Raw genomic sequence first — 12568 nt, 5'->3', positions numbered from 1 at the left:
TTCCTATCATCTTATCTCATCATTTCACTCCTATTTACATTTGTTCATGGTGAGTAAAGGAACTCATGTCTTTTGCAGTGGGATTCTCTCCACACCTAAGTCTTCATGAGTTCTCCTTCACATCTTGCCTGACCTCGTAGATGTCTTAAAGGGATATTTCAACATTTTGGCAAATTCGCCCATTGCCATAATCCCTATAGTTTTAGCAGTAGGTTCATTACCTTTAATTGTCGGTGCAAGCTGTTTTTAGATCGGCGGGGCAGAGACGTGAGCTGCTAAGCTAGGCAAGGCAAGGCAATTTTATTTGTATAGCCTGTTTTTACTAACAGTTTGTCTCAAAGGGCTTTACATGGCATCATAACAACATCCTCTGCCCTTAGACCCTCACTAACACAATGGAGCTGCACGGTATTTCCATGTTTCCCTCATCAAACTAAATACACAATACAACAACTCCAAAATGGTCTGGTGGACAAGTTGTGACCTGCACATTCACCCCACTATGAGATAATAACGTATAACCAGAAAATTTCCTCTGGGGAAATTTTGAATGGGCCACGGGGCTACTGCCGGTTTTGCCATCTCTGTCAACATGGGAATCAAACCCACGATCTTAAGGTCAAGACAGAGCTGATCAGACACATGATCATCTTTCTATAAGCACTGATATGGAGGAGCTGTAACCACATTAGGTTACCTGTGTGTGTGTGTGTGTGTGTGTGTGTGTGTGTGTGTGTGTGTGTGTGTGTGTGTGTGTGTGTGTGTGTGTGTAATCACATGAAGTTACCTGTGTGTGTTAGAGTGTGGGAGTGTGGTCCCTACAGCAGGGACCAGTGCGATGGCCCGTGGCCCTAATTATGTAACATTACACATGAAGCAAATACTCAGAACTACTTGCGTTTTTGAAATCACTCTGCCGAGCAGCCGAGTCTGGAATGTAGTTCCGGTTACATTTGCCTCTAAAACAACTCTGTCTCATAATGTTACGTTATTATTTCATAGTGTGGTGAATGTGCAGGTCACAACTTGTCCAGCAGAGTGTTTTGAAGTTGTTGGATTGTGTATTTGATGAGTTTGATGAGGACAAGCGGAAAATACCGCGCAGAGCTCACGTCTCTGCCCCGCTGATCTAAAAACAGCTTGCACCTACAATTAAAGGTAATGAACCTACTCCTAAAACTATAGGGATTATTATGGCAATAGGCAAATTTGCTAAAATGTTGAACTATCCCTTTAAGAGAAGGAGATTATTTGGACTTTTTGTCCACAGCCCAGGTTCAGGTGTTCATGGTCTTCTCTGCAGATCAGAACTAATGATGTCATGGCCTCAGCAGAAACTCAAACCTCTCCTCATCTGTTCTTTTCCTGTAAGTTAACAGATCTATAAAACACCCCCACCCCCACCCCCACCCCCCTACAGAGATCAAACACACCCCCAGCAGTGACTTGACTTTCCTTTCTATTGACTGCACATGTCTAATTAAACACGGGGGAGAGGGGGCGGTCTCACAGTCAGTATACTCCACATTACATCACTAGAAGAAACACAGGTGAGGTAATAACTCAGACAGGTGAAGTGTTCTCTAGAAGGATGGGATGAGGTGCCTTGAAAGTGTGTGTGTGTGTGTGTGTGTGTGTGTGTATCAGTGTGTGTGTTGAGTCATTACAGTAGAAATAAACAGTCAACATCTAAGAGCCTCTGTGACGTCCTCCATCCGCTGAACCCTCCATGTGATGATGATGAAGATGAGGATGATGGCCAAGTCGTGATAAGAGTGATGTCATCCCTCCACCACCATCTGCTGCTCAGGTCACTGTGATGTCATAGGGGGGGAGGGGGGTTGGGTTTAGACCTCCATGCTCTCGTGTTTGGGCGCCCTGGTGATCCACAGGTTTGGTTGGCTGACAGCCGTCTTTGTGCGGGGGGAGCTGCAGAGAGAGAGGTGATGATGTCATCCTCTTCATTATTGTGTTGATAGATTAGTGATGTGAGTCCACAAAGTACACTTTGTCAGATGTGACCAGGAAGCACTGACTCCTGCTGCTGAAACACAATTGAACTGAAGCTTTATTGACTGATCCATCAGTTACAGATCACAGCTTCACCTCAAACATGATCTGAACTGAGGTCAGTGTTTGAACATTTAGAAATAAGAGTCATTTACTTTGTAAGTGTTAGACTTGTTTAATAAAACCAAATCTCATCATAACCTAAAGGAAAAAAAGGTAATTTACTGATAATTGGTTTCATTGTATTTTCATGGTTTTTCTACAGGTTTTGTATGATATTCAAAATACTTTCAAATTCAAAAATCAAATACTTTAACTTGTACTTTCTCCTGCGACAGAGGATTATCTCTTCTTAAGATCTGAAGGCCCTACAAAGGCAAAGTGCAGTATCTGCATTTAAAAAAAAAAAAAATGTTTTGACCAATCAAAAGTGTGGCATATTCTCTTCAATCTGGTAGAATTTGATATAAATTTCCAGAGTTATTGGGTTTTTTATTTTGCTGTCCATCCAAAAAAAACACTGTGAAACCAAGGCAAAAAACGGTCAACATTGGTCAGAAAGTGGGCAGAAACTACAAAATACATTTAATTCAGTCCACCTTTATCTAATCAATTATACACTTGGTAGTTATTCATAATTTTATGCTTAAACCTGACAATGAAAAACACAAAAAGCAGTTTTTCTCAGTTCAGCATTTTTACAGATACTGCACTTTGCCTTTGTAGGGCAGAGGAACTCTTTATTTTCCAGATGATTGCCAAATTCAAATCAAGCAACACACTGCACAAGCCTGACATGAAACCAAACATGTATATTAACTGATCACCAGTCAGATCAATAATGAGCAGCAGTACAGCTCAGAGTGGTTTCATTAGGAGGCTTTATCATGCTGCTTCCTGTGAGCTGCTCCATTATTCATAAGGAGCAGGTTCTCCATAAGTGCAGCAGCTTTGACTTAATTAGCAGCAGACTGTGATTAACACGGTGTGAGCAGCTCGTCGTTAGGAGGTTTCCAGGAAATAAAAAGTGACACAAGTAAAACTGAACATTAACAGGCGGTGAGCTGATTCAGCAAACATCTAGCAAACACCTGGACTGATGCCAGATATGAACTCACACACACACACACACACGCTCTGCTCAGCTCTCGTTAACAAGACATGAGTGTGTGACCCGTCATAATCACTGAGCTGTACACACACAGTAAAAGCTGCATCCTCAGCACTAACAGGAGGAGGATGAGAGGCGGCTGTTTCTAGTCTCTGTACTCCGGTCTCACCTTCTGCTCAGCATCTGAAAACAACATGTCCCAGAAGCCACCAGGATGAGCAGCAGCAGGGGGATGGTGGGGATGATCACGTAGACCAGTAACATGCCTGAGGGGAGACAGACAGACAGACAGAGAGACAGTCAAACAAAGGACCAGACCAGAAGAAACCAGACAAGTATAACCCAGACCAGGAAAGACCAGACCAGGCCAGAATAGCTGAGATCAGACCAGTCCAGTCCAAGTCAGATAATTACAAAGACAAGTCCAGACCAGAACAAACCAGACCGGTACAGACCAGAGCAGTCAGAAGTCTGTACCTGGAGCTCCAGCTGTGGTGACCTCAGGGCGACCTTCTTCACTTCCTCCAGACTGTTTGTCCCCGTCTCCACCTGCTGTCACCTCTGAGGACACACAACCACGACACACAGCTGTCAGTCACACACTTTGGCCTGATGATCTAAGTTGGTTTTACACATTGCTAAAACACATTCATCTTCTGGGTTTTCTCTAAACCGTGAAACACAAAACTCAACAAGTCAAACTACTTTAATCAAACCTCTGACTCTTCTCACAGAACCAGACACACACATCCAGACTGTTCTGGCTGTGCTCCAAATCAAACTCTGTTTTCAGATCATATTTTCTCATGTTTCTCTATTTTCCTCCATTGTTTTGTTCAAACTCTAATCTTCAACAACCTGTGGCCTCTGACCTGCTTTATGATGGTTGGTTTCATCACATCTTTATCAAAAAGTGTGAACAGTTCTCAGTTATTGTGTTAAAGGAGACGTATTCTGCCCCTTTTCCACAAATTAAAATAGTTCCCAGGTGTCTTAAAGACATGTCTGTGACATGCTTTGGTCTAAATCCCCCAAGGATCAAACATCACAGCTCTTTTCATCCTCTCAAAACAGCTCTGTTCAGAACGGCTGCTTTCAGTGTCTGTCCCTTTAAATGCAAATGAACCACTGCTTGCCCCGCCCCTTATACTGCTACCAGGTAGGGGTTATGCAAATTTGAAAACTAGTTACATCATTAAAGCTCATAAAGCCACATGGATTTCAACCGAGGGAGCCTGAAAATTACAGATTGTCAATTCTCACATTGTGGGGGCAGGAAGGCAAAACAAACACAGATATATGTTAAAGAGCCTTCAAAAAGTGATATGTCCATGATATGTCCCCTTTTAAAGCTTTGACGCCTGTGCTGTGATTGTGTTTAACTTGTGCAGCTTGTTCATCACAATGCTTCACCACCAGTTCACAGTGTGTTTTTTAGTGAGTGAACATGTTTGATGATCTGGTTCAGAGAAGCCAATTCATGTTTTAGCAATTCAGACAAACTGTAACTGACATGATTCATGTTCACCTGTGCTCCGGCCTCCTGGTGTGTCGCCCGTCTCACAGCAGCTCTCTGAAAGACAACAGGAATCCAACAAACTATCATTTATCAAGGACTGAAGCTGATTGGCCGATGGCACCTGGTTGTGTGAATCATACTTTGACTGACTGACTGATGATTACACTGCTCTACAAATTTTGGGAAATTATCGACCTCCGAGATAAAATGTTCCAATTCTTATATGTTTCAAGTAGACAAATTAGAAAACAGATGATAAAGGTGCTGGTTAAAGTGGTCAAAATATTTCTTGATAAAGATTTATAATTATCTATACACATGGAGGAAGGGAGGGAGGGGGGTGTCTGACCATAATGTCTCATAACTTTGAAGGTACTGTACCAAATGGAAGTTTGTAAATTTATCTGAACGTAGAGGCTCATTTTTATTATTATATACTGTATATGTTTATAATTAACACCCAACTGCTGTATTTTGGAAACTGGAGCCAATTTACACTAAGCACTTTTCCTTTATTGTGACCTAATTCAGGTCAAAGTTAGTTACTTTTGTTTCCGAGGTTTTCACCTGTAAACCAGTGTAATTGGCTGAGTGAATCATCCTGAAGGTGATTGGCTGATGATAATTAATTGTGTGTATCATACTGAAGCTGATTGGCTGATGGTACCTGGTGGGTATTTGCAGATGAAGTTGTGTTTCATGTTGCAGCGGTCATCGTTCCATTGGTAGAGATAAGCTCCGCCCAGTCCAGGAAGTGCCGTCGGTTGATGGTACATGACGACACAGGCCTCCCCTCCACAGGACGGCTCGTCCAGATACCAGTTCCTACATCATCATCATCATCATCATCATCATCATCATCATCATCATCATCTGCTGTCACTGTCTATGATTGGATGGTTGCTGCTTAGGGGTTGGGTTTAGTAAGCAAACTATTATATTATATTATATTACATTATTAGTTACTTTCCCCAAAAAGTAACTGAGTTAGTAACAGAGTTACTACTAGTAAAAGTAATTAATTACAATGAAAGTAGCCTAACTATTGCGTTACTCTTTTATAAAATGCTCAAATGTGTCAAATGACTTGGACTTCCCTCCCTAACCCCTGTTACTGCACTAACCAACTCACTCAGTATTCCTCCACACAGACAGGCTCCACGACGCATCACTCCACCTATCAGCTGTTTGGATCAGCGGTGTGTTGAAGAGGCGGAGGGATACAGCCTGTCTGTGTGGAGGAATACTGAGTGAGTTGGTTAGTTCCAGATAAACAGCTGATGAACTGAAAAAGGGTATCATTCTACAATTAAATGGGTGTATTATTGCATTTTATTGTCATAACAGCGTTGTAAGGGGGAAAACAGTCACTTTTTTGATTATTTGTTACTAAAACAAGTAGTGCCGTTAGTAATGCCGTTATTCCCATCACTGATTATATTATATTATATTATATTATATAGTCTTATAGTCCTAACACCGTAACTACCAATCAGCTGCGACCATGATGCTGTCCATGGGTCACCTGATAGAGCTTAAAGGTGACAGTCACCTGAAGGAGGCGGGGCTGCCGTCAGTCCAGTGGTAGAGCTGTGGACAGGAAGTGAAGGTGTTGCTGAGCTCAGGTTGAACCTGATCGGCTCCACCCACCCGAGTCAGCCCGATCCAGAAGTCACTGTCAGCTATACCGCCTCCTCCTGCTCCTCCTGCACTGCCCACTGCTCCTAGACGCAGCTCCTGGAGGAGAGGAGGAGAGGAGGAGAGGGTTGAGAGGAGGAGCAGAGGGAGATGAAGGGGAACAGCAGGTGTGCGTCTCACCTGCAGCAGGTTCTCGATGTCCGTCTGCTCGGCCGGGCTCTCGATGCTGAGCAGTGACCCTTCGTCCATCTCGCAGGCCTGACGCGCCTCCCTGAACGCAACGCGACTTGACACGTCATGGAAATATGCAATCTTATAGCACGCACGCCCAGGGCTCCCTGAACACACCATCTGACCTGTGAGACAAAAAGCAGGAAGCTTCACATCAGCAGCTGATGTCACATCTGGACCAGCTGCAGTGTCTCTATACAACCTGTCATTTAGTATTTTACCATTGCTATAGTGTTTTGTATGGGTGTGCGTGTGTGTTTGTGTGTGTGTGTTTCCACAATGAAAAGCTGCAGTGATTAATAGTCTGGTTAAAACAGCCTCACACACACTCAGAGCTACTTTAAGTGATTAGCTGGATTCTCTTCTGCACCATCATCACTTTACTGTTAAAGCCACTAAAGAGCACCATATATATCTGTCTTCCTCCAGCCTCCCCCGGCCCACCCCTCCACTGCCCCCCCCCCCCCCCCTCTGTCTCCCTCAAACTCAGATTTGCTTCATTGGCAGGACCATTATCCAGCTCAGGATGTAACTCAGAGCAGAGCAGATCGTTGTGTAGCACAACGCTGGAGACAAATCATGTGTGTGCACGTTATTTATATAGCAGCAATTCACATCAGAAGTTATCTCAAGGCACTTTTCAAATAGCTCTTAGTTTTAGTAGTAATATAGTGGTGGTGATGTGGTTGTTGTGTCAGTCAGATTTTGGAGGCAGCAGCTAGGCTACTGGAACTGATCAGCATTAACCTGCATGGTTAGCAGTTAGCTCACCTGTTACCTACTTAGTTCACCTGTTAGCAGAGCCACATGAGAGTGCATTTATCCATAAATCAACAGTGTAACAAGACTCTGGTAACCACCTGCAGGTCCTATAGCAACCACCTGAACACCATGACAACAGCCCATAGAGCACATCCCATCATCTACCACAACTCTGGTGATACCAGCTGTTGCTATAGGCTACAGTCTTACTGTAGAGGTGGAAAAACAACAAGAAAGATAAGATATTAATATTGGTAAAAAAATAAATAAATAAATAAAAATCATTCAGAGCTACATGACTATCATTATGGGGTTTACTGGGGTTGAAAAGTACAAACATTACAAACATCAGAGATCATTTAAACAGAAATGTATTTTAATTTGATTTTTTTTTTTTAATTAACTGAGAAGAAATCAAAGAGAGAATGATCTAGCTTGGCCAAATAACATCAAAGTCATAATCATAATGTACAGAGGACATATTTAATAAATGTGTTTTAATCTGATATCTGATCTTGTACTAACTGACCAAACAGGAGCCGTTAGTTTAGTTCCTGGAAAGTTCAGGTCCAGTTCAGCTGTGAGTATGTGATCATTGTTTTTTATAGGCTACATGATTGTATTTTACTGTATTAAATCTGTTATAAAGGTTTTTCAGAGTTTTGACTCACCGCTCAGTACCCGCACTCCATCCACCAGGCAAACCATCATTGCCATGACGACCTCAAGGATCAACAGCATCACTGGGTAAGTTGTCATCGTCCTGGGTTGTTGATGAACACAAAAATGAAAATGAAAATATAGAAAAAATATAAATATGATCTAATATTGGTTTGTATAATTAACCAATTTTCTTATGAAATTTCAAAATAAAAGTCCTGCTCCTGGTTTGTTGTTTCCATTTTTCCTCATTTTCCCATTTCTCTGGATCTAATGAAGCTTGACAAAAAGAAAGTGTTTCGGTCTGCAGACACTGCTCAGTACTCCCACCCTCCTCCCCATCCTGCTCCTCTTATCCCCTCCTCCCTCCCTCTCTCTCTCCCTCTCTCTCTCTGATCGATCCTCTCCACAGAGCCCCAGATGTAACCTCCTCTTTCATTAAGCCCTGGGGGGCCACACACATACAGTTCAGTTTAATTCACTTACAAGATGGGACGGGGGGCAGCTGATCAATACAAGAACCCCACCAACCCCCCACTCCACCCACCACCCACAAGCTCCTCTGGTATCTGCTGCAGTTATGAGTAACACTTTCCTCATTGATCCGTGTGGCGGTGAATTTTCACCTCACGTCACATGATATTAATGTGTTCATGACTGAGATTTCATGTGTGTGCATATGATGATGTTCCATAGATATCTGACAAGCAGATGTGTCTGGTCAGTTCTGGTTCTGGTCAGTTCTGCTGAGACTCAGACAGTTTCATGCTGATCAGAAAGTTTAATGTGATCAGGTCACTGAACCAGGTCCATGTCCCACAGACAACAACAACAGACTCATGTCGATTCACAAAACTGACACCTGTCAGGTTCTGATGCCTGATGTTCGTCCAACATTTTCAAAACTTTGTGCTAGCTATAGGTTAAAGGGATAGTTCACCCAAAATGAGTTACGGGGGGATCCGCGCAGCAGTATTTGTCCATATAATGGTTGTGAATGGATACCACTTTTCTTCGTCCAAAAAGACACACCAAAAAACATCCAAATACCTCCATACTGCTCGTCTGTAATGTCCCTCTTGTATTGAAGCCCCGACATGAGAAATTGTTCCGAAAAAAATTAAATAAGTCTATATTTTAAGCTTGTTTGTAGCAGAAGTTCCCAGTGTCTCAGTTCATTGCTCTTCCTGTGTGACCGGCGGAACAATTTCTCATGTCGGGGCTTCAATACCAGAGGGACATTACAGACGAGCAGTATGGAGGTATTTGGATGTTTTTTGGTGTGTCTTTTTGGACGAAGAAAAGTGGTATCCATTCACAACCATTATATGGACAAATACTGCTGCGCGGACCCCCCCGTAACTCAGAGAAGGCACGGAGGACTCTGAAAATTCTCACAGCTCTTAGTCGACATGAGGGTGAGTAGATAATGAATGAAATTTGAATTTTGGGTGAACTATCCCTTTAACAATTACCTGATCCTAGTCTTTGTCCTCAGATCATCATTATTCTATTGTATTTACATTATATTGGGTTTAGGGACAGTGTGCACTTGCATTAATCATTTTTAAAAAATGACGAGATGTGTGCAGATTTAACAGGAAGCTACTTTCCATCTGTTGTCCTCACATAAAACATCAAGTACAGACCACGTACATGATACATTCCCACACACATGCAGCATACAATATCCTATCTACATTTTTTAAAAGCACTCCTAATAAAAAGTGAGTTATAGCAGCAGGTCTAACCTAATAAAAAAACATCCAATTTGCACTGAATAATAACCTCGTAGTAGTATGATAATTAAAACAGGACATAGATTATATAAAGTGCCTGTATACAGTAGTGCTATCCAAGAAATACCAAAAACAAAAAAGAGGGAACTCATAAAGTGGTGGCATCCTTAAAACCCTGCACCCCCCATTTCATCGACCCATCCCTGACGTTTTTTTTTTTTTTTTTTTTTTTTGCGCACTGTAGCACTTTATCACACTGTATATTTGGTTTCATTGTGTTCTCAACCCATCCTAGCACAACTCCATCAAGAAACCCTGTTCTGGTCTTGCATTGTTGCATCTTCATCCATCTTATCCATCGTAAACAGCCCATCTCACCTAAATTTACTAAATTGCACTATACTTCCTGTTTTGTTTTTTTGTTTCTTTGTCTTTATAGTAGTGTCATGTTAACTGTCTCTCTTTGTAGTTTTATTATCTGTATAGATACATTCCAGTTTGTGTACTGACTTTCTGTGATTCTTGTGTTTTTCCTGTCTATATGAATTATGTTATTATGTCGTTTTTTTTTAATGGCTTTTAACACCTTGCCAGGAGGACTACAGTCTGAAACTAGCCGTTGGCTAACACTGGCACTTTTACATTTTATTATGTTATTATGTTGTTGACAGTAATGACTGTCACCATCTTCATCATCACTTTTCTTTGTTAGTTTGAGTTAATTTACTGTCATTATCATATACATTCACACCTTTTCCCATCATGTTTTATCAACAACATTAGCAGTGAGATTCATTTCCAGACGAGAAATCGGAAGTTAAATGTTGAACATGCTCATTTTGATCGTGCCTGAGGAACAGGCTCAGTCATTAATCAGCTGTGACAAACTGCAGATGTTGATGGAAATCTGTGTGATCGTTTGTGACCTGGAGGAAAACGTGTGCAGCGATGTGACTGAGGCAGTTTATTATTCCTCTGATGGAGAATGGAAATCAATACGAGCCTGAGCTGCTTTCACTGTCACTCACTAGGCCGTATTGACCTGATTCATGTTCGTGTTGGGTCCCTGAACGCAGCACGGAAACATGAAACCGTTCAAGTCACTGCTCTGGCACTTTAACCTTTTCACCCTTATCTGTGGCAACCATCCATCCGTCCATCTATCCATCCATCCATCCATCCGTCCATCCATCCATGCAGCTATCCATCCATCCATCCATCCATCCATCCATTCGTCCATCCGTCCATCTATCCATCCATCCTTCCGTCCATCCATCTATCCATCCATGCAGCTATCCATCCATCCATCCATCCATCCATCCATTCGTCCATCCGTCCATCCATCTATCCATCCATGCAGCTATCCATCCATCCATCCATTCGTCCATCCGTCCATCTATCCATCCATCCATCCATCCGTCCATCCATCTATCCATCCATGCAGCTATCCATCCATCCATCCATCCATCCATTCGTCCATCCGTCCATCTATCCATCCATCCATCTGTCCATCCATCTATCTATCCATCCATGCAGCTATCCATCCATCCATCCATCCTTCCGTCCATCCATCCATCAGTCCATCCGTCCATCCATCCGTCCATCAGTCCATCAGTCCATCCATCAGCCCGTCCATCCATCCGTCCATCCATCCATCCATCCATCCATCCATCCATCCATCCATCCATCCATCCATCCATCCATCAGTCCATCCATCCGTCCGTCCGTCCGTCCATCCATCCATCCATCCATCCATCCATCCATCCATCATGATGTGTTTGAGTGTTTGAGAATCGTCTTTTTTGTTATCAATATTTCAGTGTGTTTGATGCTGCAGTCTGCAGCTCATGTACCAGTGGATGTGAAAGAGTGTGTAGCTTTGTGTTACTGTAACGAGGGTTCCAGTATTAGATCAGATCATTTTACTGACATACTTAGACTCTGATGCTGTTACACTCTCCCTGTAACTCCATCGGAAACCAGATGCTGATTCACAATCAGATGAAGCTCAACCGTGAGTCAGTCATCCACCATGAGTGAGAGCTGGTCCAGGAGACGCAGTAGGTCCAGGAGACACAGGAAGGAGGTCCAGGAGACGCAGGGAGGAGGTCCAGGTGTAGGGGTCTAGATAATGGTGTGATGTCATGGATGGAAACTGCAGTCAGACTTTGACTAGTCAGTGTAATCATTGTGTGTGTGTGTGTGTGTGTGTGTGTGTGTGTGTGTGTGTGTGTGTGTGTGTGTGTGTGTCTACGTAAGTGACCAGAGTTTGAACTCAAAACTTGGCATCATCTTCAAAATGTCTGACAGAAAGTTTGGAGTTCAACTGACAGTCAAACACAATTTCACCGTTTGTATAAACAAGTGTTTTGCATAATTAAGTCATGAACACACACACACACACACAGAAAGAGAGAGAGAGAGAGAGAGAGAGAGAGAAGTGACCCCGCCTTCTCATTCTGATCTAAACCCGGTTCTAAAACCACATCAGAACCAGAACAACTTAAAAGTGGTCCTCACCCTCAATGACTGTACAAACACACACACACACACACACACACACACACACACACGCAGAGAGATAATGACCTGTTAGATCGCTCCCTCCCTCCCCAGTATTGATCTGTGTATTGATCGGCTGCAGGCGGCTGATCGTCTCCTTCCAGAAACACACTCCACTTACCACTGATTACCTCTCTCTCTCACAAACGCACACACACACAAACGAGGAGGACACATGGGGCTCTGACAGTTAAACATCATCCTGATGGGAGTCAATGTAGTAATGCTGACTCTGGCAGAGTAATCAGATTTCTTGTGTAATCAGATTGCTGCTATTCAGACTGTAACTGATCTGTTTTCCTGGGGTATCTGGACCTGGAGGACCTGGACCTCCTC

At 42.8% G+C, this 12568-nt stretch overlaps 1 protein-coding gene across 1 annotated transcript; it reads right to left on the bottom strand.

The window, feature by feature from the left end:
- Positions 1 to 1337: 1337 nt before the first annotated feature.
- chodl (chondrolectin) lies at positions 1338 to 8259 on the bottom strand. Its single transcript, XM_085763151.1, has 8 exons — positions 7943 to 8259; positions 6459 to 6634; positions 6193 to 6377; positions 5285 to 5465; positions 4650 to 4680; positions 3599 to 3682; positions 3291 to 3387; positions 1338 to 1929 (listed from the first exon to the last, which is right to left on the bottom strand). The coding sequence occupies exons 1-8, from the start codon at positions 8028 to 8030 to the stop codon at positions 1848 to 1850; spliced, it is 924 nt and encodes a 307-aa protein (XP_085619277.1). The 5' UTR covers positions 8031 to 8259; the 3' UTR covers positions 1338 to 1847.
- Positions 8260 to 12568: the final 4309 nt, after the last annotated feature.

The sequence above is a fragment of the Trachurus japonicus genome, chromosome 20 (assembly GCF_045865225.1).
Source record: "Trachurus japonicus isolate A0001 chromosome 20, Traja_1.0".
Lineage (NCBI taxonomy): Eukaryota > Metazoa > Chordata > Actinopteri > Carangiformes > Carangidae > Trachurus > Trachurus japonicus.
The sequence above is the reverse complement of the archived record's forward strand: the minus strand, read 5'-3'. Positions and strand labels throughout refer to the sequence as shown.

Bases quoted from the DNA above. Each gene is read 5' to 3' on its own strand.
- chodl (XM_085763151.1), bottom strand. From the start codon at position 8,030: ATGACAACTTACCCAGTGATGCTGTTGATCCTTGAGGTCGTCATGGCA. The intron at 6,378-6,458 runs GTGAGACGCACA...CCTCTCCTCCAG, and splicing joins ACATCGAGAACCTGCTGCAG to GAGCTGCGTCTAGGAGCAGT. The intron at 4,681-5,284 runs GTATGATACACA...AGCTGCTGTGAG, and splicing joins CCATCAGCCAATCAGCTTCA to ACGGGCGACACACCAGGAGG.